Source organism: Cheilinus undulatus, linkage group 19 (genome assembly GCF_018320785.1).
Source record: "Cheilinus undulatus linkage group 19, ASM1832078v1, whole genome shotgun sequence".
In the NCBI taxonomy this organism is placed as follows: domain Eukaryota; kingdom Metazoa; phylum Chordata; class Actinopteri; order Labriformes; family Labridae; genus Cheilinus; species Cheilinus undulatus.
Genome location: NC_054883.1, coordinates 34,928,652 through 34,953,266, shown reverse-complemented (window position 1 = coordinate 34,953,266; position 24,615 = coordinate 34,928,652). Strand labels below are relative to the sequence as shown.

General features: G+C 39.4%; 1 protein-coding gene across 3 annotated transcripts in view; it reads right to left on the bottom strand.

Moving 5' to 3' along the window:
- drosha (drosha ribonuclease III) overlaps nucleotides 1–24,615 on the bottom strand; it is a 216,738-nt gene that overhangs the window by 23,107 nt on the left and 169,016 nt on the right. For all 3 annotated transcript variants that reach the window (XM_041814120.1, XM_041814121.1, XM_041814119.1), the window contains exons 27-31: nucleotides 22,351–22,492; nucleotides 15,187–15,269; nucleotides 11,952–12,055; nucleotides 4,826–4,918; nucleotides 3,839–3,885 (exon numbers count right to left, since the gene is read on the bottom strand). In XM_041814120.1, coding sequence (XP_041670054.1) covers nucleotides 3,839–3,885; nucleotides 4,826–4,918; nucleotides 11,952–12,055; nucleotides 15,187–15,269; nucleotides 22,351–22,492 — 469 coding nt within the window. The remainder of the gene's footprint in view (nucleotides 1–3,838; nucleotides 3,886–4,825; nucleotides 4,919–11,951; nucleotides 12,056–15,186; nucleotides 15,270–22,350; nucleotides 22,493–24,615) is intronic.

The window sequence follows — 24,615 nt, the reverse complement described above, 5'->3', positions numbered from 1 at the left end:
CTTTGTCAGATGAACGAGGCCTAAAGTAATTGTTCAGAGGTATTTCTGAATAATAATAAGATGGACTGATGTCCAAGTTTTTGCAGATGTAGCTATTTGTTTTTTTTTTTTTATAAAGTGCTTCTTCTTATTATCGCATTAATGAAATCGAAGAATAGCAGATCAGTGCTGGTCTCGACCAGTCTTGATGGAAAATCCTGAGTCTGGCCACTCCGAGACAGAGACAAGACCGAGTAAAAATGCTCTTGAGTCCAAAACAAGACCAAGACATTTAAAATTTCTCAAGAACTACAACACTAGATTATACTACTCCATCAGTCCGAGTCTGTTTGGTTTTTTTGTTCAAGCCAACAGTCTATAGTAGGCTTCTGCATTTTGTTTTTTTTGATTTATGATGCTGATGTGCTTTGAGCTCAAGAATTGAGTTTGTTAGTTTGGGGACTGGGAAGAAACGTTCTTTTCACAATTTATTACAGTATGTACCTTTCCCCTAGACGGATGCATAACAGTACATAGGAAATAACGAGGGCGATTGTTTGGACGTGCCTTGGACAGCACTGATGCATTTTGGGTTTAATTTACCTGTTTGGGCTTGGTAGACTATAACCTGCTGTGCTCTGTTTGATCAAATGCTATGTATGTTTTTAAGGAGTTGGTTGACTTTGAAGTGATGTAACAGCTGCTTCTGGTTGAAAGATTTCTTACCAGTAGAAATAAAGGTATTTCTTGAGGTAAAACTCCTTTAATGCTGTTGAACATTAATGAAAATCTGAGCTTGTTAGTAGGTTAGTAGAGAAAAACAAGGTCTTTTAGTCGATGTACTTTGATGGGATGCATTTGCCCTGGAAGATTACAACAGAGTTTGTTCCTCTCTATTATTAATAACACTAATATTTGGTGCTCTCTGAATAATGTACAGGCTCACCTCAGGTACTCCGGGTGGAAGGAAAGAGAACATCTCGCTTTAGGGGTGAGTCGTAAATTAAGTGACTCCAAAGTCAAACTAAGTCCCTGAACTGGAAGCAGTCTGCGTGGAAGGAAGGAAGACTTGTAGTGCTGATTTTAAATCAACTGACCTTTTAAAAGGCATTGCTAATCTAGTCACATGAAACAGCAATTTATGAGGGGGGAAATGTTCATTTACTCGCAACGAGCATCTATCAATCATGGTGACAGAGGTGTACACTGGGGAGAGGAAATGGGAGGAATTAAGGGAGGGAGGAAGACACCGGAGAGAGAGTGTGTGCACTGAACTACGCCCCCTGATAAGAGGGGAGGGAGGTGAGATAGAGGGAGAGCGGGGGAGCAGAAGCAGACAGGAAGGGAGATGGAGAGAGGTCTTTTAATAATAGCACCCTAACGCTAATGTTTCATAAAATGCTAAAGCATGGGCGCACAAACAGTATCAATCACAAATGGCTGGAGGCCTCATTTAGGAGCCAAATGGAATCAAAGCTTGACCTTCCTGCCCTCTGTGAGGTTTCACAGCCCTGCTTCAACAAAGCCATTTGTAATCACCTCCAGCTAATTAGTCGAGTAAAGAACAAATCGTACGTTTGATTAATGTGGTGGTCACAGAGATAGAGAGTGAGGCTAGTGCACAAAATTATACTTAGCTAACTCTTTACATGTCCAGTATTAAGAGTGAGACAGAACACTGATTACAAAGTATCATGGTTGTTTTGGACTATTAAAAAAACTACATTTTTTAATCAATAAAAGATAATGAGAAACGTTGACAAAATGGTAGCTGAGGTGAGCAGAGAGCTGCCAAAAAAGCCAATATGGCTTGTTTTCTCAAAGTCTTGTCTTACAGATTATAAACTAAGCTATAACTCCATGCCATCCCTCATATCTGTACACATCTGTACACCATTAGTTTCATCAACTGTCTTTCTGTTTGGGGTCAAATAACTAATAGTTGATAAACTTACATTCAGTTAATTCAAAGAGTACCTCGACCCTCAGACCACTTAAGATCAAAATATAAGTCTATGGCCATGCCGTAGTACTGTAGATCAGTTAGGGTCTAAAGTTAAGGTTGAAACTGTCAGCTGAAACTGAATTCTTTGAAAATTCTGCATGCTAACACTCTCATATCTCAGATTTTGAAGTTCATCAAGGTACTGATGCTACTGCTTAGATGGACTGTCCAGATTCCATGTCCGTCATCCGGTAGATTCATCTTCCAAAGCTCCAATCTGAAATAATCATGCCAGGTCTGAAAACAGACCAGTCCATAAGCATCATTTGAGAAGAACAAGGCGGTAGCTGTGTGCAGGGTTTAGTTACTGGAAGCCGGTAGTAATGACTGCTGCCGGTATTGCGTGTAGCTCAGATGTAGCTGTAGTATGGCAGCCGTTTTATCAGAATGGGACCACATTTATCTGTTAAAGCAAGAGAAAATAACTAGAGATGTTCCAATACCATATTTCCCTTCCTGATACCGATTCTGATACCAAGGTGTTGGGTATCGGCGGATACCGAGTACTGATCCGATGCTGGTGTGAAATTTCTGGGCTAATGGTGGAAACTAGCAAATGATGCTAGACCTTTATATGACTCAAAACATGGCTCAACTAATAGAATCATAATGTACAGCATCTCTGTGACCCTAAAGTTGTGTTTCTGCTGATTATGTAGTTTTACTGCTAAATATTAAAATAACAATAATACAGGGGGCTGCATCACAGGCTTTCTCTATCTCTGTCCCTCATGCTCTATTCTAGCAGCATGACGTGATTACAGAACCGCCTGTCATTGGCTGACAGACCCTCACAAGGGTAAACAATATGACGGTTAGCATTCAAGCTAGTGGCAATAAACGAGGATTAAAATGGATGAAAAGATGTTCAGTGTCAGGTTTACTGGTGTGGATTTAACCTAAAGTCCCGAAAAGTCACATGAGGTCCAGGCATCAATAGAGAGTCGTGCCCCACAATAGCGGGGGGCATACCAGGGTGATCTTGATCGGACAATCGACCAACTGAATGGAAGCTGTCAGCCCTACTAGATACTGCTAGTGCTGTGCTGATGATGATTAACAGTCTAGACCTACCAACTTTGTTAAGTGTCTTGAGTGTCTTTGGTTATGAATTGCCGCTCTACAAAATTGATTGATTGATGATGCTTGTAGAAATGCAACAAAACTCGAACAAGAGCCCAGCAATTGTGGTCCTGACCAAGGCATATCATCCCAGCCCTACTCAGGTTGATGTTATGCATCCACATACACTTCACATCTGCATCAACTATAAGAGCTGATGATGGAAATGGCTTGTGGATGTGTTTCTAGGAGCCCCGTAATTGTATTTTTACCTGGCAATGATTGAGACATTATAACAGCCTAAAAACCACCATCTATTCTCCTTAAGTGGCATTTGATGACAAAATGAAAACCAGCCAAGGGTTGAAGCAGCACACAGGGAACACGTCAGGCGCTCTCCTTCAAATGTGAAGAGCAGCACTGAGAACAGAGTGTGAAACCTCGCTCTGAAAGGGTTGGAAAACACAACAAAAAACACAAACTTTGCATGGTCCTCGACACAAACTTCCTCCAGTCCTGCTGGATGATGGACACGCTCGAGGAGGCTTAGCTTCCCCCGTCCTTGTTTTAGTGGTTCTCCATTCCTGGCTGGGCCTCATGCCTGTGCTCTGGGCTAGCACTTCAAACAGCCTAATGTCCTATATGTCGCAGCCAACCGGCTGCTCAGGCCACAGCTCTCTGCCAGCCATCTTGCATACTGTACAGCCAAGGCTAATATTCAACACTGAGGCTTAAAGTGTGAATATGAGTATGAGTGTGAGTGTGGAGAGAAGGGGGTGCCAAACAACTCACATTTTTCAAGCGCATCCATCGCAGCTCCCATTTCCGCCTGTTGGATACTAGATTAGAAACATTTGAAAGAGAAGACAGAGAAAGAGAGGGGAGAAAAGGTCTTTAGCATATTCAAAATGTCCCTTTTTGAATTTCTGTCAAAGAAAAAAAAAAGCCCAATATTGAGCGGATTATCAAAAGTGCATTATATTTGTTTTGAAAGAGCCCTTTTGCCAAACAATCCCAGGTAACACAGCGCACACATTTCAAAAAGGTAAGCCTATTGGCGGCTATGCGCTGGGCACTGTTTACGCCTGCGATTCACCGTCCCTCCGTATATTTTATGCGCTGTGTGATCATAGCCCAGCAGCGGAGGTGGCTGGGAGCTTAAGTCATGTAAATACAAAAACAGTAAGCTGTCAAAGATCCTATGGAAGGGACAAAGTTATCGCCAGCTTAGAGCAAGAGAGAGCGCTTTCAAGTAGGGGGCCATGGAGGGGGGATTTCCACATGTGGAGAGAGAGGAGGGTGAAAGATGTTGGACGGATTTAGGTTTCATTTCTCGCAGGCTCAGCTGCGGCTTTATTGTCAACCCTTCCAACCCTGAAAAGGTCTTCTCACTTTCTTTACTCAACAAAAGCGTGAATGCGCGAGCACAGACAAAGGTGTGCAGTCATAATAACACAAACAAACATCCCTGTCCTGCTGCGAACACAATAACCCAGGTAGGTATAAATACAGCCTCAGATGCAGCGTCGCCTGGTCACAGACTCTTCTCCTGCACAAAGTGATATTTCCATAACGCAATTTACGTCAAATCAATAATGAATCGATTCATTTTCATTCTGCATAATGTCTCTCCCGATAGAATAGGCCAACAAGAGCTTAATTGCTATAATAAACACCATCAATAAAGCACAGCCATTATTCTCAGGCCCATTAGCGGTGCATTGAGAAGTGGAGCGCCTTGTTCTGTTGTGTCTTATTATATTGCACTGTCTCACTCACCTTGGGCCTTTGCCACAGCCGATTCGCTCCCCTTTGAAATACACGGCAACGGTGTAGGTGCGGGCATGCGAGGGCCCAACTGTCTGCAGGGTCCTGCAAATTCAAACAGAGAAATATTGGATGTGAGGGAGAAGGCTAGAGTTGTGAAATCATAATAATACACAGGAGAAAAGGCACAAGGACGCTCAGGGACATTGTCCTTCAGAGAAATAACAAGAAAAAGGAAAAAAAAAGTTTCAATTGGAACAAATATAATTCATCTCAAGCGGCGGGTTGAGAGGAGGGGAGTAGTGCTTTGATTCAGTGGCGTGCTTTGAGAGCGTGCACAAGCCATCTGAGAGACATATAAACAACTTTTAAAGCCTTCCAAACTCCCCACACCCATCATCTTCAGATACCAAGATCTGTGTTTGGTAGAAAAATATAAAAAATGACATGTTGGGAGAGGAACTGATATAAAAGAATGACAATACTCTTTGAGAGACCCAAGAGTCTTTGGTGTGCTAGAAGGGTAAACAAAGAGAAAGCAAAGGAGGGGAGAGATGACAAGAGAATAACTCTGGGTTCATTTACAGATGTACCTCATTTAAAAGAAATCAGGCTGTCAGTTCTGCTGGGACATGTGTACAAGGCAGCAGACAAAACTTGGGAGATGTTAGAAATGTTAACATTAGCATAAACATCCCAGACCCAAGCTGTGAGTCACCTAAATTATTCACAGACAATTTACTTATTTCAGGAGAGCGATCCATTTTTAATGCAATGTGGTCACTTATGACACGTTATCAATAATTCAGCCCTCCTTTCTCACTTACAAATGAAGAGGCACATAGCATGTGTGCAGCAAATAAGACTCTTGTGCGCGACGTTTTAAGCCAAATCTCAACAGGGAGAGCGTGTCACTTGGATTTATCACGCTGCTAAAATAACACAAAACGAGACGGAATGAAAAGGAAATCTGCGAGCTGTTGGGAAGTTGTCAACTTCAAGGCTGCGCACAGATGGAAGTGTGCGAGGGAGAAAGAAACAGCGCCGTAGAGGGTCTGTACAAGCTTCGACTCACGCTAAAAGCAGCTACTTACTGTCTGAGGCCATTCTCTGTACAATGTAGAAGAGTGTGTATATGCTCCCTGGTGTGTCCTGCCCAGACGAGATGTACCGTAAAGTGATGGTGCTGGGGTTGCGGTGTGAATCTGTCATCAGGCAGACACATTCACCGGGGAACCTTTAGCAGAGGGCTGGGTGCATTAACTCCCATCCTCTCCCCCCTTTCCTTGTCCTTTCCTGCCCTCTTGGTATCATTTAGGCACCTTCCATCCGGCTCATACCATCATCTCAGCCTCTCTTTTTCTACTTTTTATGCTTGGACGACAATTTCAGCCAGACTCTAAGACAGTCTTGCAGATTGGACGCCAACAATTATTGTATTAAAGCTGAAAAATATTGTCAAATCTGGCAATTCATCGTAGTCACACACCCATTTTCATCTGATATCACTCAGGGGGGGGGAATTTAGAATAGTATTGTTACAATATTACCATTAAAAAGTTGTGAATACTAAACAAATAAGACCAATCATTGAGATTTCCCACTTTTTACCAGCTCTATGACTGAATTAAATTATGTTCTGTGTTTGAGGGTTCTTAAAGGGATATTTCAGTATTTTCCACTTAGTTTGTATGAGGCAGTGGTTCCAAAGGGGGGGGGGGGACCCCCAGGGGTATCACAGGACACTCCAGGGGGGTTGCAGGACCATCCATCCATCCATTTTCTTCCACTTATGCAGGGCTGGGTCGCGGGGTAAGCAAGTCCTCCCAGATGTCCCTTTCCCCAGCAACACTTTCCAACTCTTTCTGTGGGATCCTGAGGCATTCCCAGATCAGACAGGATATGTAATCCCTCCAGCGCGTTCTGGGTCTTCCCTGAGGTCTACTCTCAGACAGACATGGAATACCTCCACGTGGGAGACCGACAGGAGCAGTGGCTCTACTCCTAGCTCCCTCCAGATGTCTGAGTTTCTCACCCCAAACTCTGGAGAAAACTCATTTTGGGCGCTTGTGTCCACAATCTCATTCTTTCGGTCATTACCTAGAGTTCATGACCATAGGTGAGGGTTGGGAGGTAGACTGGCTGGTAAACTGAACGCTTTACCTTTCGGCTCAGCTCCCTCTACATCACAATGGTCCGGCACAACAACAGCAGTACTGCCGATGCTGTGCCAATCCTGCGCCTGTCAATCTCACGCTCCCTTTCACCCTCACTCGTGAACAAGACCCCAAGATACTTAAACTCCTTCACTTGGGGTAAGGACTTACTCCCCACCTGGAGGGGGCAATACACCATTTTCTGTCCGAGACCGGATCGCAGGATGCTTTCCGAAATTCAAAATGATTTAAAAAATTAAGTGTAATTTAAAATAAAAACCATACTCATCAAATGAGATCTGTGTTAATTTAAGTAATGTGGACAAAAACTCCCTAAAATGTAAATTTGTACAAGATGCTGTGTGCATAATTGCAGTGGCAGATTTAGCAATATTGGGGCCCAAGGCGAACACTGGCAGGGGGCCCTTCAAATCCATTATTCTCCCCTCTTTTACTTCTTATTTGTTTTGACCAGAAATGTTCAAGCAGATTTTAAAATTTCCATTTGCAGACTGTAAACAGACATATGGTAACTAAATAACATTAGAGAATACTTAATTTTTAATGTATTTCAATGGAAAAATGTCAACTCAAAGACAAAAAATCTGTACTGCACTTTGATTTTTTTTTTTTTAAATGTCATATATCACCAACCAAAACCTCTCAAATAGTGACCAAATCTATGTATTTGCTAATATATTTGATAATATTATCTATGAATATTTGGTCAAATAACAATCATAACAAATGACTTAGTGTTTTCATATGCATTTTTGTTTTCAAAATATATTATAATTCACAGAAATGTTTATACGTTATTTACATTTTATCATTTACACCTGACATTTATGCCACTTAACATGAATAAGTTGTGCTTGATTTTTCTAGTTAGTAAATTCCAACTGGACAGAATACAGGCAGGTGCAAGGGAAAGTTTTTATAAAGTTAATTATGTTTTCATGGGGCCCCTGGTAGTCCAGGGGCCCCTTTAACCACCTACAGGAATACTGGGGGTCCCTGGTCTCTGAAGCAGTTATTTGGGGATCACAGGCTGAAAAGTTTGGGAACTCCTAGTGCCATTAGCATCAAGAAATTTCAATGAGCACTGCCCCTTCAAACAGGAAGCTGGGGGAAGCTAGCCTATAAAGTGGCACAGGGATAAATTACAATTAATCTTTTGACAGCCCTAATTTTGAAACAGGCTGCATCCAACTAAAGCAACCACATATAAATGTGTACTGTTGTTTTATTAAAAGATAAGTGTTAGTATTTAGGTCAAATTAATGTTTATTTATCATTGCTTGAATTCAGGATAGGCCATTTTCTTCACCTTCAATAGACCCCAATGAGACTGGACCCCAGGAATCTTTACTGTTTACTGATTAGAATCATGGGGTTCACTCATTTTTATTGTCTTTTGTATTTAATTCGAACTTGATCTTTACTCAACCCAAAAAAAATCTTAGATTCCTGCCCTGATGAAACCTACACTTGTTTATCCACATGTTCGGTGTATATGGAGAAAATTAATGTGAGTTTTCACCGCCCTGTGTTCATGGTGACCCAGAGTCAGTTAAAATGGGTTCAACCAGGCATCACATGGAGCACAATTCACAGTGAGAGAAATGAAATGGCACAAACATAATTTACAGGACTTTTCTTCCCTCTGTTGGTCCTTGAACATTGTGAATAGCTGTGTAAAGGTCTCTGTTGTTGTGATAAGTAAACACACCCAAAGAGACCTTGTATTTGGCAAAAGGTCAAGGAGCAAGTGTCATTTGACAGAATGCTTTTCAGAACGGCCATGAAGCAGTGTATTTGTCGCCATGGAAACTGACAAACACTGTTTTCTCTGAGGAAAAAAAGGGGGTCAGATGGATGTGCAAGGGTGTTTGCAGATGGAGAGCTTTTATGTACAATGAACTCCCCGATCCAGTGTTTAATAAGTTTTCTCTTCCTCCCTCTGTCTTCCTTGTGTTTATTTGTATATCTTTCCTACACTCCACTATTTATTATTCTCTATCCGCCTGACGCATGGTGATTTTTTGACACAGCACAACTCTGACACTACAATCAACACTTCCCTCCAACTCTATTGCCCGAAAGAACGTGAACACAAAACAAATAGGAGCTCCTGACTGACTTGAATTCCAACTTTTCAACACAATTCTCACACAAGAAAAGCTTACATAATGCTCGGCCTTGCTGATTTGAGGCCACTGCATTAGCCTTGAGTGATATAACCACTCTCTTTGCTCATAATCTAAGAATTATGTGAGTGTCCTTTATCCCTTGACCTCCATGAGACCTGACCCAGGTCAATTCACTTCTTTCACAAGGCAGTCATTTGTTGTGACCTCATGTTCAAGGTGGTCAGCTCAGATGGTGTTAGAATGTTGCACAGCTGTGTTCAAGGTTCACGTAACTTGCCGTCCAAAAATTTACATGCCATGATAATTTAATTTCTTGTAGATTATCCTGCAGCTGAAGTCTAAAGGGGAATTTTAAAGTTAATAACAAATCTTGGAACATATCTACTAAAGGAGAGCATTTGTTGACATAAACGTACAGGTTGTTTGCAATCACATATGACCCCAATGCCTGATGGAGGGCAGGAAGTGGAGGACAGCTGTTAGGAATGAATGGGAATGGAGGAATGTTAGTACTTTACAGCTCTAAATGGACCTGTACAAGTCCTACACTGTAAGAAAAGGATTTTTTCCACAGTTCAAAAGATTTACCTGGTGTGGAGGCAATCAATATCGCAAGCTACTCAGTCCTGCAGACTGATGATGGGAGACAAGAGTTCAGCTAAAAGGCTAGCTTAGCCCTTTTAACATAAACAAAATTCCTGGTTTTGTCAAAAATATGCTTTTGATTGAAACAATGATGTTCTATCAACTAATAAACCTTGTGAGGTGAGCAACCAAATGATAATGTGCCTGTTCTACAAAACGGCTCTTTTATGTTAGCCACTGTAGCTAGCTCCCATTTGAATGACAGTTTCCTTTCATATTTACAAGTTTTTTTTGTCATGATTTAATCCACATTTAAAAAGCTACACTTTTACCAAATCAAGCACCATTCAGGAGTCAAACGACCATGTTTACTAAGCTGACCCAATTAATTTCGATCTCTTAGAGCAGTGGTTCTCAACCTTTTCAGCCTGTGACCCCCATATAAAGATGCCAGAGACCAGGGACCCCCACTGGACCTGAAGGTGGTTGAACACAGCCATGCACATTCAAGAATAGTCATGTGCAGACAAGGCCATCCATAAGGGGGGAAAAATGGGAAAGCTTTCTGGGGCCCAGCCAAACTGGGGGCCCATGGAGTTCAGAAAAGTTATGGTCCATTGTAAATCCATATTTTATATTTAACCTGAACAATAATGACTCTTATCAAAGAAACAAATATCATTTTTTATTCATTTGAGTAGTAAATATAGCTGTCTTAAAAATATAATTCCCTTTTGTTAAAAATCAGAATCAAAATGGGTTACAAATTGCTAAAATGGGTTAATAATGGCGAAAATGGTGGAAAAGGTGGTGAAATTTGATTTAAAAGTAGCAGAAATGAGTTAGAAGTGGCAAAAATTAGATAAGAGTGGCAAAAATAACCAAAAAATGGCAAAGATTAATTAAATTGGCAAAAATGGGCAAAAATATAGTATAAGGGGATTAACAAGTGGCTGCAATGGCTTTGAAATTGCAAAAATGGGTAGAAATTTGCTGAAATGGGAAAAAATTGATAGTGTCAAAAAAGGTTAACTAAGGCAGAAAAATAGCTAGAAATTGGTTGAACTGGCAAAAATGGGCAAATCAAATAGTGAAATGCAGTTTAATGGGCTTAAAACGTTGTTAATAGTAGCAATATTGGGTCAGCAGAGGCGACGATAGGCGGAAAGTGGCACCCTCCTTGTGGAGGGTGTCAGTGACTGCATTCTGGACATCTGTCAAGTCTGCAGTCTTCCCCATGATTGTGTAGCCTACTGACCCAGACTGAGAGACCATTTAAAGGCCCAGGAAACCTTTGCAGGTGTTTGGAGTTAATTAGCTGATTAGGGTGTGACACTATGACTTGAACTTTTTCACAATATTCCAATTTCCTGAGACACTGAGTTTTGGGTTTTCATTATCTGTAAGCCATAATCATCAACATTTCAAGAAATAAAGGCTTGAAATATTTCACTCCGTGTAATGAGTCTATATAATACATGAATTTCACTTTCTGAAATGAGTAACAAAAAATATCGAACTCTTTCATGATATTCTAATTTTTTTAGCTGTACCTGTATATCCTGATGCTGACAAATGGATTTTTTTTCCCTTTACTTTCCACAGGTAAAAAAGATGGAGAAGAGAAAAAAGACTGCCATCTTACCATACACTGAAGCAGTGTTTCGTCTTTGTTATTTTTCTTTTCTTCTCAGTACACAAAACTCCTAATATCACTTCTGGGGTAGCTATGATTGACATTCTCTGACCAGCCTCTGCAATGACCTCTGACTTTGTGCACAATTGGGAAGACAACGGATAACACCCTGATGACAGCACACCATAACTGGTCAGGATCACACTTGTTGTGTCCATCTGGCTAAAATTTCTGATGTGTAATCTGCCACAACACTAACATAAAAAAACAAAAAATTTGTATATCCAGCCTTTATAGTGTCTTTGAAGTAACTGACTAAGAAGGATTTGGAACTGCATCATTATCCCCTGTCTAACCCTACTTTGATACCAATACAGTCCTGAAATCTACCAGAAAATGTTTTCTTGGATATAGAGAGATTAAATTTAAACGTTTCAGCCAAAGGTGAATTTTGAAGTGAGGCAAATAAACCAATTCGACCTTAGGACATCTGACAACAAATAAAAACCAACCATGAACTTGAGGTAAATAAAACATCTCCGTTGGAAGATTAAAAGCCTGAATAGCTTCTTAAGTTCAACATCACTGCAGTGTTAGTGGGCTCTTACTTGTACAAGGGTATATCAGGCTCCTTGCCCTCAGTTCTCAGGGTCAAACAGCACTGCTGCAGCTGAGACTTGGGGTCGTTCCAGTCCTGGTTCAGAATAAACTCCTGCAACACAAAAAACAAACAAAACAGATTTAATCGAAGTTCTCTTACAGACTTCTTTTAAGATGCAGAAACATAGGGAATGGCAATCGGCTGCAGCTGCAAACTCTCTCCCTCGCTCTTGCTCTTATTTCATTCCTGCCTTGACCCTCTGTACCATTTTTACCCCCTCCTTCTGCACTCACTTATTTGCTCTCTCCCTGACTGACTCTCCATCTGTGTCTTCACAGTGAGTACAAATCACTGGCTACTTAAGACAAAAGCCAATCCCCGGCCAGATATAAAGAGCGTCTGGGAGTCTCCCAGGTGTGCAGCTCTGATACATTTCTCTTATCCAAGGGGGACTTCTAAAAGCCCTTCCATTAACAGGGAAGCAGCCTTGTCATAAAAAGGCAGACTTTGAATCCAGAACTGTCTGCTCCTATTAATTTTCTACAAAGAGTGCTTCTGCTTCTGTTGCTAGCGCTCTCCTGCTCTGCCTCCTTCCAACCTCTCCATCTCTCTTGCTTTTGCGCTTTACTTTCCTTTTTTTGCTTCCCACTTTTCCTCTCTCTGGGGGGCATCTACACCCCTTTAGCCCAAAGCAGAGAAATTAGGCTGTTTTGAAAAGAGCATAGCATATAGCAGTGCTTTCTTCACGAGGAAAGGAGCGAACATAAGGAAAAAGAGCGTTTATGTCCCTGTTTTTTTGCCTCTCTATTTCCATCCAAATTGGATGAAGCAGCACAGTGTGCAACGCTGTGGTTTCCAGAAGGCTATGTAAGGAGACGTGCTGGCTGTTTCACAACTTTTCTCTTGGAAGTGGAAATGAGGTGCTCTCTTGCAGCGACCATGACGCAAAGCTCAGCTCCTCCAGAGCTGGGGATTCTCCCTGGAGAGGCACACCAAGACAGCAATTAGCATGGCATATCAGACCACTGCAGCATCTTCACAAGGGGAGGTCCACACTGGGTGGGTACTCCTTTGTAAGCATGTGTGTGAGCACTCTTCTGCGCATGCCTGCTTAGATATGTGTGCGATAGTTCCTGTCTAGGCGCTCATCTCCTGGATCTTCCTGCATTTGAAACTTAGTGGCAGCTGTCATTGCCAAATACTGTGCTGCTACATACCCTTTTCAGAGTCTTACATGTGTTTTCATGGAGAACATTGATTTTGAAGGTCAGCATTTGCTGAATTTGATGTTTGTAATAGCAACTGCAGCAGCAAGCTGATGTGGTGGTGGTAGCATCACTATCACTATTGACATAGTGTACCAGAAACGCTCTACCAAACTACCAAAATGGAAGAAGAGTGAACTTGGAAGTATTTAGTATATGCACCTTTGGCAGCAATCACAGCACTGAGTCTATGTGGATAGGTCTTAATCAGTCTTGAACATCTAGACACTGCAATTTTGCTCCATTCTTCTTTGAAAAGCAGCTCAAGCTCTTTCAACTTGCATGACGATCAGGTGTGAACAGCCACAAATTCTCTTTCGGATTGAGGTCTGGGCTTTGACTCAGTCAATCCAGACCATTAACTTTGTTGTCTTCACAGTAAACCGTTTCAGGGCTAGCTTTCGAGAAGCATCTCTACAGCATGATGCTGCCACCACCATGCTCCACAGTGGGGATTGTGTGTTTGTGGTGATGTGCAGTGTTGGTGTTGGCCAAACATAATATCTTGTCTGATGGAAACAAGCACCATTCTGGAGTGATCCGACCAAATAACTTTCTCTCACTTGACCATGGAATCTCCAGCATGCCTTTTGGTGAACTTGAAATTTTCATAAAGTTTCTCAACAATGGCTTTCTCTTTCCCATTCATCTCAGCTGAAGCTTGTAACCCAGAGTAGTCATCGGTGTCTTGCTGGCCTCTCTCACTAGTCTCCTTCTTGCATGGTCAGTCATGTTTGTGAGGACAACCGGATCTAGACAGATTTCCACATGATTTCCTGGGAATGTTCAGTGCCTTGGATTTTATTTTTTATCCATCCCCTGACTTGGACTTTCCAATAACCTTTTCTTTGAGTTGCTTGGAGTGTTCTTTTGTCTTTACGGTGTAATGGTAGCCAGGAATACCGACTAACCAGTGACAGGAACTTCTCGACACTGGTGTCTTTAAACTGCAATCACCTGAGATACATTCATTGCACTCAGGTGATCCCCGTCTCACCAACTGTGAATCACTTATTTTCCATTACAGGTTTACTTAACTGACGTTACTTTGTAGAAATCTGTTTTCATACTTTTTTATAGGAACTGTATTTCTTTTCCAAAGCACACTCGCATATGCACACAGTCCAGAAGGTGGTGGTGTGCATGTAGTTGGTTTAAAAATCTGCCCAGAAGAAGAATGAAGCAGCAACCATGACAACTACTCACATCTACACCTGTCTATGCTCTGTGAGAACAATGGATGCCGTCCTGTTGGCTGCTAGGGAAGTTTTACAGCATTCTTAAGACGCCAACAATGACCCTTTCCTACTTCATCATCTACCTTGCAGCTCAGAAGGGTCAGGGTCCTACTGATGCTTAATTTTCTGAATTGTCTTTCTAGTCATTATCTAGAATTGTCTTACCAACTCTACTCAGATATGACCACCCTGTTAATTTAAGAACTATCCTTTTTCAGTGAATATTTTACTGGAATTCCTAAGGCTGCATGCAAAGTTGTTTAGATAAGCCAGTATGTACACCACACATGCATGTGTACATCGTATCCCCTCTTTTTATTAAGGAAAAAACATTCTTCAGTCTATATTTGGAGAAACCAATGATGCTTGAAATATAATGCATGCCCTCCTCCACAAGAATCTGACCACAGGCGTCTCAAGTGAAGCTTCCTCAATCTATGCAAGTCTTGGAATAACCGAGAAGTGGACACCATTAACGGCTTGAGCACTTCTTGTACCGATAGAAAAACACAGTTTCAGTTCCTGTTAAAGATGACTAAAATAGCGATCAACCCTCCGTCGTGAGAGGCATTCAACAGCCAAGCACCACTTCAGACCTCCTGTCGATGTTAGCCCCATTAAAGCCCAGCCATTAGATCCCTCCTCATCATCGCCTCCCTGCTTCGTTGTCCCAGAGGTGCCCAGCTCAGCGGCTCATTGATCAGACGCGAGCAATGGACGGCTATCAATAAGGGCTCACCTTCAGCCGAGGGAAGAAGCAGACATTCATGAAGGTGTGCACGTACTCCAGGTCTTTATCAATGTAGAGGGCTGCGATGAAAGCTGAAATGAAAAACATACACAAAGACAGCATTTATGTATAAAAAATAAATCAATAAAAGACAGTAGGTGATGTGTGCCTGCTTTCTCTGATTTTGAAGTGAATAAAACAAGAGCAGAAGAGGAAGAAAAAGCAGCTGTGGCCCTTCACAGAGAAGTGGCTTGATGCTTACGTAAACTGTCTGAAAAGATGGCTCTGAAGTTCCTGCCTTTTCCTTCAAACAGGAAATGAGTAAAGCAAGAGCCAAGCAGAGTTCACAGAAACATCTTTATAGTGTATAAGATAAAGCTATATGTCAAGCTGAATTGAGAGTAACTGAGCTGAAAAAAGCCTTTAAATGTAAGCAGTAGGTGGTGGGTGTCATCTTCATCTCCTGGCTGTCCCTTTGTTTTCCTCTTCTATTAGCTGCCAGTGCGTTTACTCATCTTTGTGACTAAGACAGTGGGACATGAGAGGAATAATAGGTAATATTTCAGGAGGCCAGTGAGGGGCCGCTGTCGCTGCAGGGCACGGCTGTTCATATGCCGAAGAGCTGCACTCATTTTCAGCGCTGACCCTCATCCCCTCCCTGTGCCATCAACTCTGCCCCGGCCCACACTCTGAAGGATCATTTGAAAGGCAAATGATATGAGGCTCTTGTATTAAGGTCTGCCTGTTGAAGGCTGACCTGGAAATGCATCAGTGCTTTTTACTCTCTTCGGTTTTCCACTTTTTTTCTGCCAATCTGTAATGGCCACTTCACTGTCTTAGCCTTTGCACAGCTCTCTCTGAAGCTGCCAGCTCCTTTTTTGTGTGGTTTCAAGGAATGTGCATGCAGTTTTAAGAAAAGCTCTCATAATTACATCCTTAGATATATTTATTTGATTCTATACCCCTGTGAAAATTTTAATAAAAGACGAGCTTACAATTGGTTTCAGATTTTGAGACAGTGGGATTTGGGGGCATTATGCATTTATAACCAAACTTTAGGCAAAGTAATAAAACTCTAATTCTAAAAAGGAAGTGTCCATTGGAGCCAGATAATCGTTGCATTGCCAGAAGTCCTCCTCTAAAAACTTTGTAGCTCAAATATTGCATTATTAATTTGTTTTTTTTTTTAAAAGGAAAGCATGCATTCATTAATAAGAAAACTCCAAGAGACTCTTTTATACAGATTAAATACCTTTATTTTCACAGCATGGTTGCACCAACCTTAAAAAAATCTACAGGCATCAAGCCTCATCAGAGAGTTCCACCTGCTTTTTATTTCTTAAATGTTTCTATTTCTGCATTTTTTTGAAACACCAGAAGCGACTTTGGGCTAGATTTGTCCACCTGATGATTGGGGGGGGTCACAAATGGTTACTTGTCCAGATAATTCTCAAGTGTGTGGTGTCAAATCAATTAATTCACAGCTCCCAACCCTGCTGGTGCCTCCCAAACTTAAAATCATTATCAGCAAACATGTCTGACATATACAGTTCTAGGTCGAACCGACTCTAACTGAATAAAATCAGAGTGAGTAGCATCACTAACTGGATGTTGACAATATAAACACAACTATACCGTTAATATCAGCCAAGATTTCAACCTCATTGATTTCAAACTTATGCCTAGACTACCAGCTGAAGATTTCAAATGTCCTCCATGTTTGTCTTTTTCCTGGAGTCATTTTTAAACACAGTCACATTTCTGTGAGACCTCATTAGATCATTACTACAGACAGCAGGTGTGTGGTCTTCCAATCTGGCAGAGTTGTCTAGTACAGTGGTTTCCAACCGGGGCCCAGGCAGCCAAAGATTGTAGGGTGGGCGTGGGACCCTGTCTGCTTTGACTTTGTCAAAATCAGATGTACGTATATTCTTTTAAAATGAAAATAAATCAGGATTAAAAATATTATGTATGAAGGCATATTAAGGCCACCTGAAAAGAAATAAGAACAAGAGGATCTGGTCATTTTTGAGCAAAAAGTAAGAATTTTGGGTAAAAAAAAAGAAATTTTTGAGATTATGAAGTTGTATATTTACAAGTAAACAAACTCAGAATTTTTGAGCTTAAAAAGTTGTAAATTTACAAGAAAAAAAAAAAAGAAAAAGAGAAAACTTGGAATTTCAAGGTTTATAAAGTCTTAAATTTTGACATTAGAAACTAAAAATAAAAAATTCTGAATTTTGTATATATACAATGCCAATCCTTGTTAAGAAAATTCATCATTTTGATGATTACATTACTAATTACTGATAATGTTCCCCAATTAAGTGTTGAACTGTAAGGATTTTAAAATGTTAAGACACTGTTATTTCCATTTATTTCCATTCTTTTTGCTGAAATGTTTTCACTCAAAAAAGGGCATCACTTTGGCAAGATAAATGCATGACCCTTGCGGCAACCTCCGATCCTGAAAAGTTAAGCCAATGTGGAAGTGCAAAAAATTGCAATACAGTGAGTGTCCACTTGAGGCTGGCTGCAGGAACACTGGAAGTCTCACCTGAACACATGTTAAAAAGCTGTTTTTTACACTGGAAATAAACTGGTTTACAGCCAGGTTCAAAAAAACAAATGTGTCTCATTAGCTTCCATTTTATTGTACCACAATCGTTTAGATTATATTTAGGAAAAACCTCACTGTGGACTGATTGGCCCATCTCATCTGATTGACAGATAGCTCGACAGGCAGATGCTACGTTTCTGTCAACCAGAATGCTAGCTAGCTAGCTGACAAGAAGTCGAGCTTAGTGGCTGCGGTGGCTTCAATATGGAAGCCACCGCAGATTGGCTTCAAGAGCTGTTTGAGTCTGCCTATTGTAGGCAGATGGCTGACGTCACACAGACCTTGCCCAATTCTTTCTACAGTCTATGCGTATGACCAGGACAGTTATAAATTTCCTAACCATACCAAACCGTACTCATTCAAACTACATCATGTGATAAACATATGACTTTAGAGCAGTGGTTCTCGACTGTTGGGTCAGGACTGAATCGGGGTCTCAGAGCTGTCTCCAGTGGGCAAAAGTTTACGTGGACAAACGTCCATACATTTCAATTTATTCAGTTTTCCCTTTGATAATGAGTAAATTTTAAGATAGATAATGAGGTTATTTCCTGTGAAAGTACAAAATTTCCCTGCAATCTTGGGCAAATTAAAAAAAATAATGTAAGCATGCATGTCTTTCTATAAAAATGTGCATTTCAAACATGGTTTTTGTCTTGCTTCTTTGTTTTTACTCATGTTTTGCTGCATCCAAGGTCCAAGTTGCAACATATTTTATTGAGTACACTGAAATTTGCGTTGTGACTTCTCACAAGGAGGTGGTGGTGGGTCCTAATGCCCAACCAGTTGAGAACCACTGCTTTAGAGTGTCCTAGCAGCCATGATGTGAATGATGCAGTGCAGTTCAGCTTTCCTTTGATATTGATATTGACAGGAGAGAAGAAAGATGTTGATTGACAAGGTGCCTGGGATGATCAACAGAAATCTGTTTTTTATTTTCTTTCACTTTTATAACTCAACAGCTTGTTTTACAGAGCAGAGATAGTGGTGCAATAATACATTAGTGGTTGAAATGTTTAACTTCAGTTAACGTGGAGGTAATACTATTCAGCTCACTGCCGTCAAAGACCAAAGATGAAAAGCACCAGACTTCCATGTCTCCACATCAGACGTCATACTGTTAAAACTGAAATCAATTAAAAGCTGTTTTTCCATTTCTGCTTAGAATTTATTGTGTTCTCTTAACTTCCCACCTTTTGAACATGTAGATACACGACTTCTCTTTGACTTTTTTATCTTATTTTATTCATCTTCTTATTAGTGTCCTCTAAATGGATTTTTAATGTCTCCAACTTGACTTGTTTTTAAAATACTTAATACCCCTGTAAAGCACCTTGAATTACCTGTGTGTGGCTGAAAGCTGCTTCTAAATAAACTCACCATGTTTTCATCATGAGCACCAAAGGAAAGTATTAAAATTTATCCACAGTGGTAGAGCCGCCGTTTTATACCTGAAACATTAGGCTACCTTACAATTCTCACAGCAGGAGCCCATCATTATTTAAATATTACACATGTCAATAATGGGCTGTTTTTTTTTTGTTTTTTAACAGGTCAATTAAATTAACAGTTCCATGACTTTCTACCTTTTATCCAATCAAACAGAAAATTGCCTCGGTGCAGATGAGACCACATACAGAGCAGCTCACAGTTTGAAACTTGTAGTCATAATCAAAAGTCAAATATGGCTGTGTTAGGAGAAACAGGAGGTCTGACACTGGTACTCAATATCATGTAAAACACATTAAAAGAGATGTGCCTACTCACTGCTACTGCCCTGTTTATTTCTGATTTTAGTGCTACAAAGTTTCGTCTATTCAAGGTGAATAAAAAGAAATAAAGTGAATGCATCAACAGTAAGTGAAGCTGGTGTACCGATACCATGGCTGCTCTTCAGTTGTGTGGTTTTGATGCTTTAGTGAAGTGACTAATCTACCCTTCACGCCAACAGCCCACTCTAGTTTGTATAATACCCTGGAAGCAAAACAAACAGGGTGTTTCTAGTGTTTTGAAATTTGGCCTGTGTTTTCTGCATATTTTTTGGTCTGAATGGTGTCATAGGTGCAAAAAAAACAAAACAAAAAAAAAGTGTTGGGATTGCTCCAGTAGATCGTTTCAGCCAGCAGTTATGGAACGAACAGAAATGGCTGCAAATTAATCTAGACAGAAATTAATCTGATCAAAATGTGAACATTAAAATGTTTTTTTTTCAGTGTTGAACTGGGTTAAATGATAAATGGATCTCACTAAAAAGCTATAGGTTTGTGTTAAGTGAACTCATTTTAAGGATATAATTTACCAAAATAGATAAAATATTTCACTTTATATCATTCTCAATTTCTCTGTTTTTTTTCCCCCCAAAAGCATCCTATAGTCTGGAACCACTGTTCTAGACTACAGTAAAAAGTCATGCCCAAAGAGGTCAGCCGAGTCTGAAATCTCTCAGAAATATCTTATATCTCTTATTTTTAATATTTAGAGTTCTTTTAAATCAATTCTGTTTAATTTCTTTGCTTATGATTCTATGACTTGCTTGTTTTGAACTTTTCTGATTATTGCTGTCTTTGTAAAGCATTTTGTGACTTTGATTTGAAAAACAGAGTTTGGAAGAAAATAAGGCTATTCTGGTAGAGGTTACAACATTAATTTTGCCATGAATAAAAATAACCTGCTACATATATGAGATTAAAATAAGACAGCTAAAGTGAACAGTAAATAGTACAAATTACTTCAGATTTGTCCACTGATCAGTCTGCTGTTTTTTTCTTTAAATGAAATGAGACATTCAGAAGCACAGCTGGGTATCAGAACCTCAGTGAGACAGAACCAATGCTACCGCTGAGCCACAGCTGGATTAAAATTCAAACTTTCTGATAATACAACAACAAGACTGCTGCAGAGATAGATCTTTTTGTTGGGGTTTGAAGCTTTGTTGCTTTCTAAAGGCCTCCAAACTCCATCGATAAAAACACTGATTTTACCTTGCAAAACATGGACTGACAAGAAAATCTCTGCTGCTAAAAGTTTCTGTTATTGTGTAGAGTTGAAGTGAAGTCAAGAAAGTTGCACAACAGTACTAACAAATGTATGGACAAAGGAGCAGTACAGCACCGATTAAAGGTATCCACTCCCTCTGGCACTTTACCCTCTTATTGATTTTATTACAAATGCATTCAGTAGATGCACCTTTGGCTGCATTTACAGCCAAACAATCAGGCTTGCACATCTGAACACTGCAATTTTACTCCATTCTTCTTTGCAAAACTGATCAAGCTCTGTCAGGTTGCATAGGGATTGGGAGTTAACAGCCCTTTTCAAGTCCAAAACTCAAATTCTCCGTTGGATTGAGGCCTAGCGGTGCAACTAACTACTATTCCTTTAATTGAACTCTTGGGGTATTTCACTGACCTTGATTTTTTTTTTTTTTTTTTTGTATCCATCCCCTGACTTAAACTTTTCAATATAATTTTCTCTGAGTTGCTTGTGTAATGGTAGCCAGGTATACTGATTAACCAGAGACTGGACTTTCTTTATTCTACAACTGCTTGAGACACATTCACTGCACTAAGGTAAACCCCATTTCACTAATTTTGAGACTTATCAATTGGCAGGGTCAGTCACTTGAGAGTGGTTGAATATTTATGCAATCACCTATGCTACAGTGCACATTTTTATTAAACTGACATTAGTTTGTAGAAATCTGTTTTCACTATGATATTAAAGAGGTTTTGTTGTACAATTTTTGGTAAAAATAAACAAATAATATTGACCATGATTGATTTATAAAATAAATAAAAGGGTACAAAAATCCAAGATGGTGAATACTTTATATAATAAGCACCATATGTCCTTGTGATCTATAATGCTCCCATAATGCCTTAACACAATGTGAATTAGGGACAGCAAATGTCAACCCAGTGAGGGCTTCATTATGGTGCTGTCAAAGAAATACACAGTAAAACAACTTTTAAACACCGATCTGAGCAAAAAAGCCTCTTTTAAAGGACATCTTTTGATCAGGCACAACTACCCTAAAATTTCACTTTGCAATTCCAAAGGTTTTTGTACCTATTCGTCATTTAGACACTGATTAATGTAAAAGAAGAGCCTGCAGAGTTAAAAATACCAGAAATATTCTTCAAAGACGAGCAGGATCAAACAGTCACAGAATGATGCAGAACGGCAGCAACCAGATCTTAATCTCTCACCATCTTTTTATTTTGCTGAGCATACTTCAGATGTCTTATTCTGTTTAATAAAATCTATTAACTGGCTAAATACCAAGAGTCGATCACACTTTTGGGTATAGTGTGGCAGCTGTAGTGCTGAACTCATAACGTTAAGTATGTAGGGGGCATTTTCGAGTGTCCTCTGCACTATTTTTGACATCAGCCACAAAGGAAGAAAGAAATCAATGATGGTACTTCATACTGCCATCTTAAACTGCACATTCCTCAGAGTTAAAAAAGAAAGTGTTCAGAAAGTGTCTTTGCAAGATTTTCTCTCTGTTAATGCTGCATTTTTAAAGATGAATCAAAGAGCTATGAACTTACACTCTAACAAGTCAGCCAGAGTCTTGGTCCGTAGGGCGACAGGTCGTTTGGTTTTGTCGTTGGTGATGGCGAACTCCTGCATGCCCAGCTCCTCCGCCACTTTGGCCTGGGTGCGGTTGTTTACCAGTGAACTGCGGAGTAACTACGGACAAACGAGAAACAACTGTTAAATTCAGCTCAATTTATTTACAGAATGATTAATAAAAAACAGATTACCAGACACTGACATGTCAAGGACCTAGGGATGGGCAGTATGGACCAAAAATCATATCTGACCACCTTTTAGCTGAGTGGCAGTAAATCATATGCCTCTAAACATAAGAAAAAATGAAAACAGAGTCAGTTCTGAGTCAAATCTACGAGGTTAACTAAAAATACTTAAAGGGCAGATGAGCTGGGGAGATGGGTTAGTCAAACTTAAATTTGATAATGCATACATGAAAGAGATTGATTATAAGTACATTAGTCACTCAGAATTGCATTAAAAGTTTAAACAAAATCATAATTATAGCAAGATAAGCTATGGATCATGTCTTTTTAGAGGAAAACGGGGAAATCTATGTTAAATTAGATATCTATCATCCTATGTAGGGGGATGATTCTTGCTTTATGGAGTCATTGAATAACTGACTGTGTGGACAAAACATGTAAAAAAACAGTTAAGTTCATTTAAAAATACATCATCTAGAGGTACAAATGTACCAGATTGATTTTTTTGATTTAACCTTTATCCCTTCAGATTAAGACATCTTTTCAAGGAATACCTGGCCAAGACAACACACCAGTTTAAGAAGCTCAAGAAATATAACAACCATGACAGACAAATCTGAGGGACAACAAAAGTATTAAACCATCTAAGTTAGGCAATAACATATTTTAGTTGAATGGATGATTCATGTGGTTCCAAGATGATTCAGTCGGACTAGATTTTTCAGTCGGATGTAATCTGAAAATTATTCTAGATCCAAGGAGGAAATTCATCCTGCTTCATTTGGTGAGGAATCAACTTGGATGAATGAAGCTGGAAACTACTAGAGGTGTCCATCAAGAGACTACTAAAAAAAGAAGGGTTTTACCTCACATGGCCATATGGTACATGATATAAGTGTATACAAAATGATAAAATAGGGTATAAAACAATATAATGTGATATGATATGATACTTTACAATACAATACAATACTTCAGTACATGATTCAATATAATGTTATATGATACTTTACGATACAATACTTTACAATACAATGTGATACTTTATGATGCAATACTTTATGATTTGATACTATTCGGAACAATACAATGCGTTACAATAGGATACTTTACAACAGGATATAATACTTTACAATATAATATGATACAAAACAAAGTCACAAGATACTTTACGATACAATACAATATAATACAATACAATACTTTATGATACAATGCTTTATAATATTAATAATTATATGAACAAAAACAACCTATGAAATGATACAATTTGATATGATACAAAACATGCTATAGAAAACGAGTCTTTACAGTGTGATACTTTGTAAGATACAACACCTTACAATAAAATATGATGATATAATCTGATTTGATACAATACTTCGCAATACAATACTTTATAATGCAATACTTTACAATATGATGGGACACGTTACAATACAATACTCTAAGAAACGGCACAATACAATACAATACGTTACGATAAGATACTTCACAATACAACAGGATAATTCCTGATTTGAAAAGAAAAAAAAAACAATTTGATGCGATATGATGCTTCACAGTACAATACTTTATGATACAATAAGAAACTTAACAGTACCCTTCAGATGATGTGATACCATACAAAATGATGCAATATATAACAGTTCTTGACAATTTGATACTTTATAAGATACGACACCTTAAAATACAATAAAACATGATACAATCTGATGTGATGAGATACTTCACGATACAACATGGATAAGGATACAAGGGAGATGTGATAAAATTATGTATATTACAATATCTTAGTACACAATACAACATGATACAATATGATATGACAAAATACAACATGATAAGATATGATACAATATCATATGATAAGATACGGTACAATACACAATAGGATATAGTGCGATACCATACGACACAGGGTGATTTGATACGGTACCATACAACAGGATAAGATACCATACCATACCATACCATACCATATGACATGATAAGGTGCAATATGATGAGAAAACCAATTCTTTAGAGAGTGAGAGATTAATTTATGTTATCACA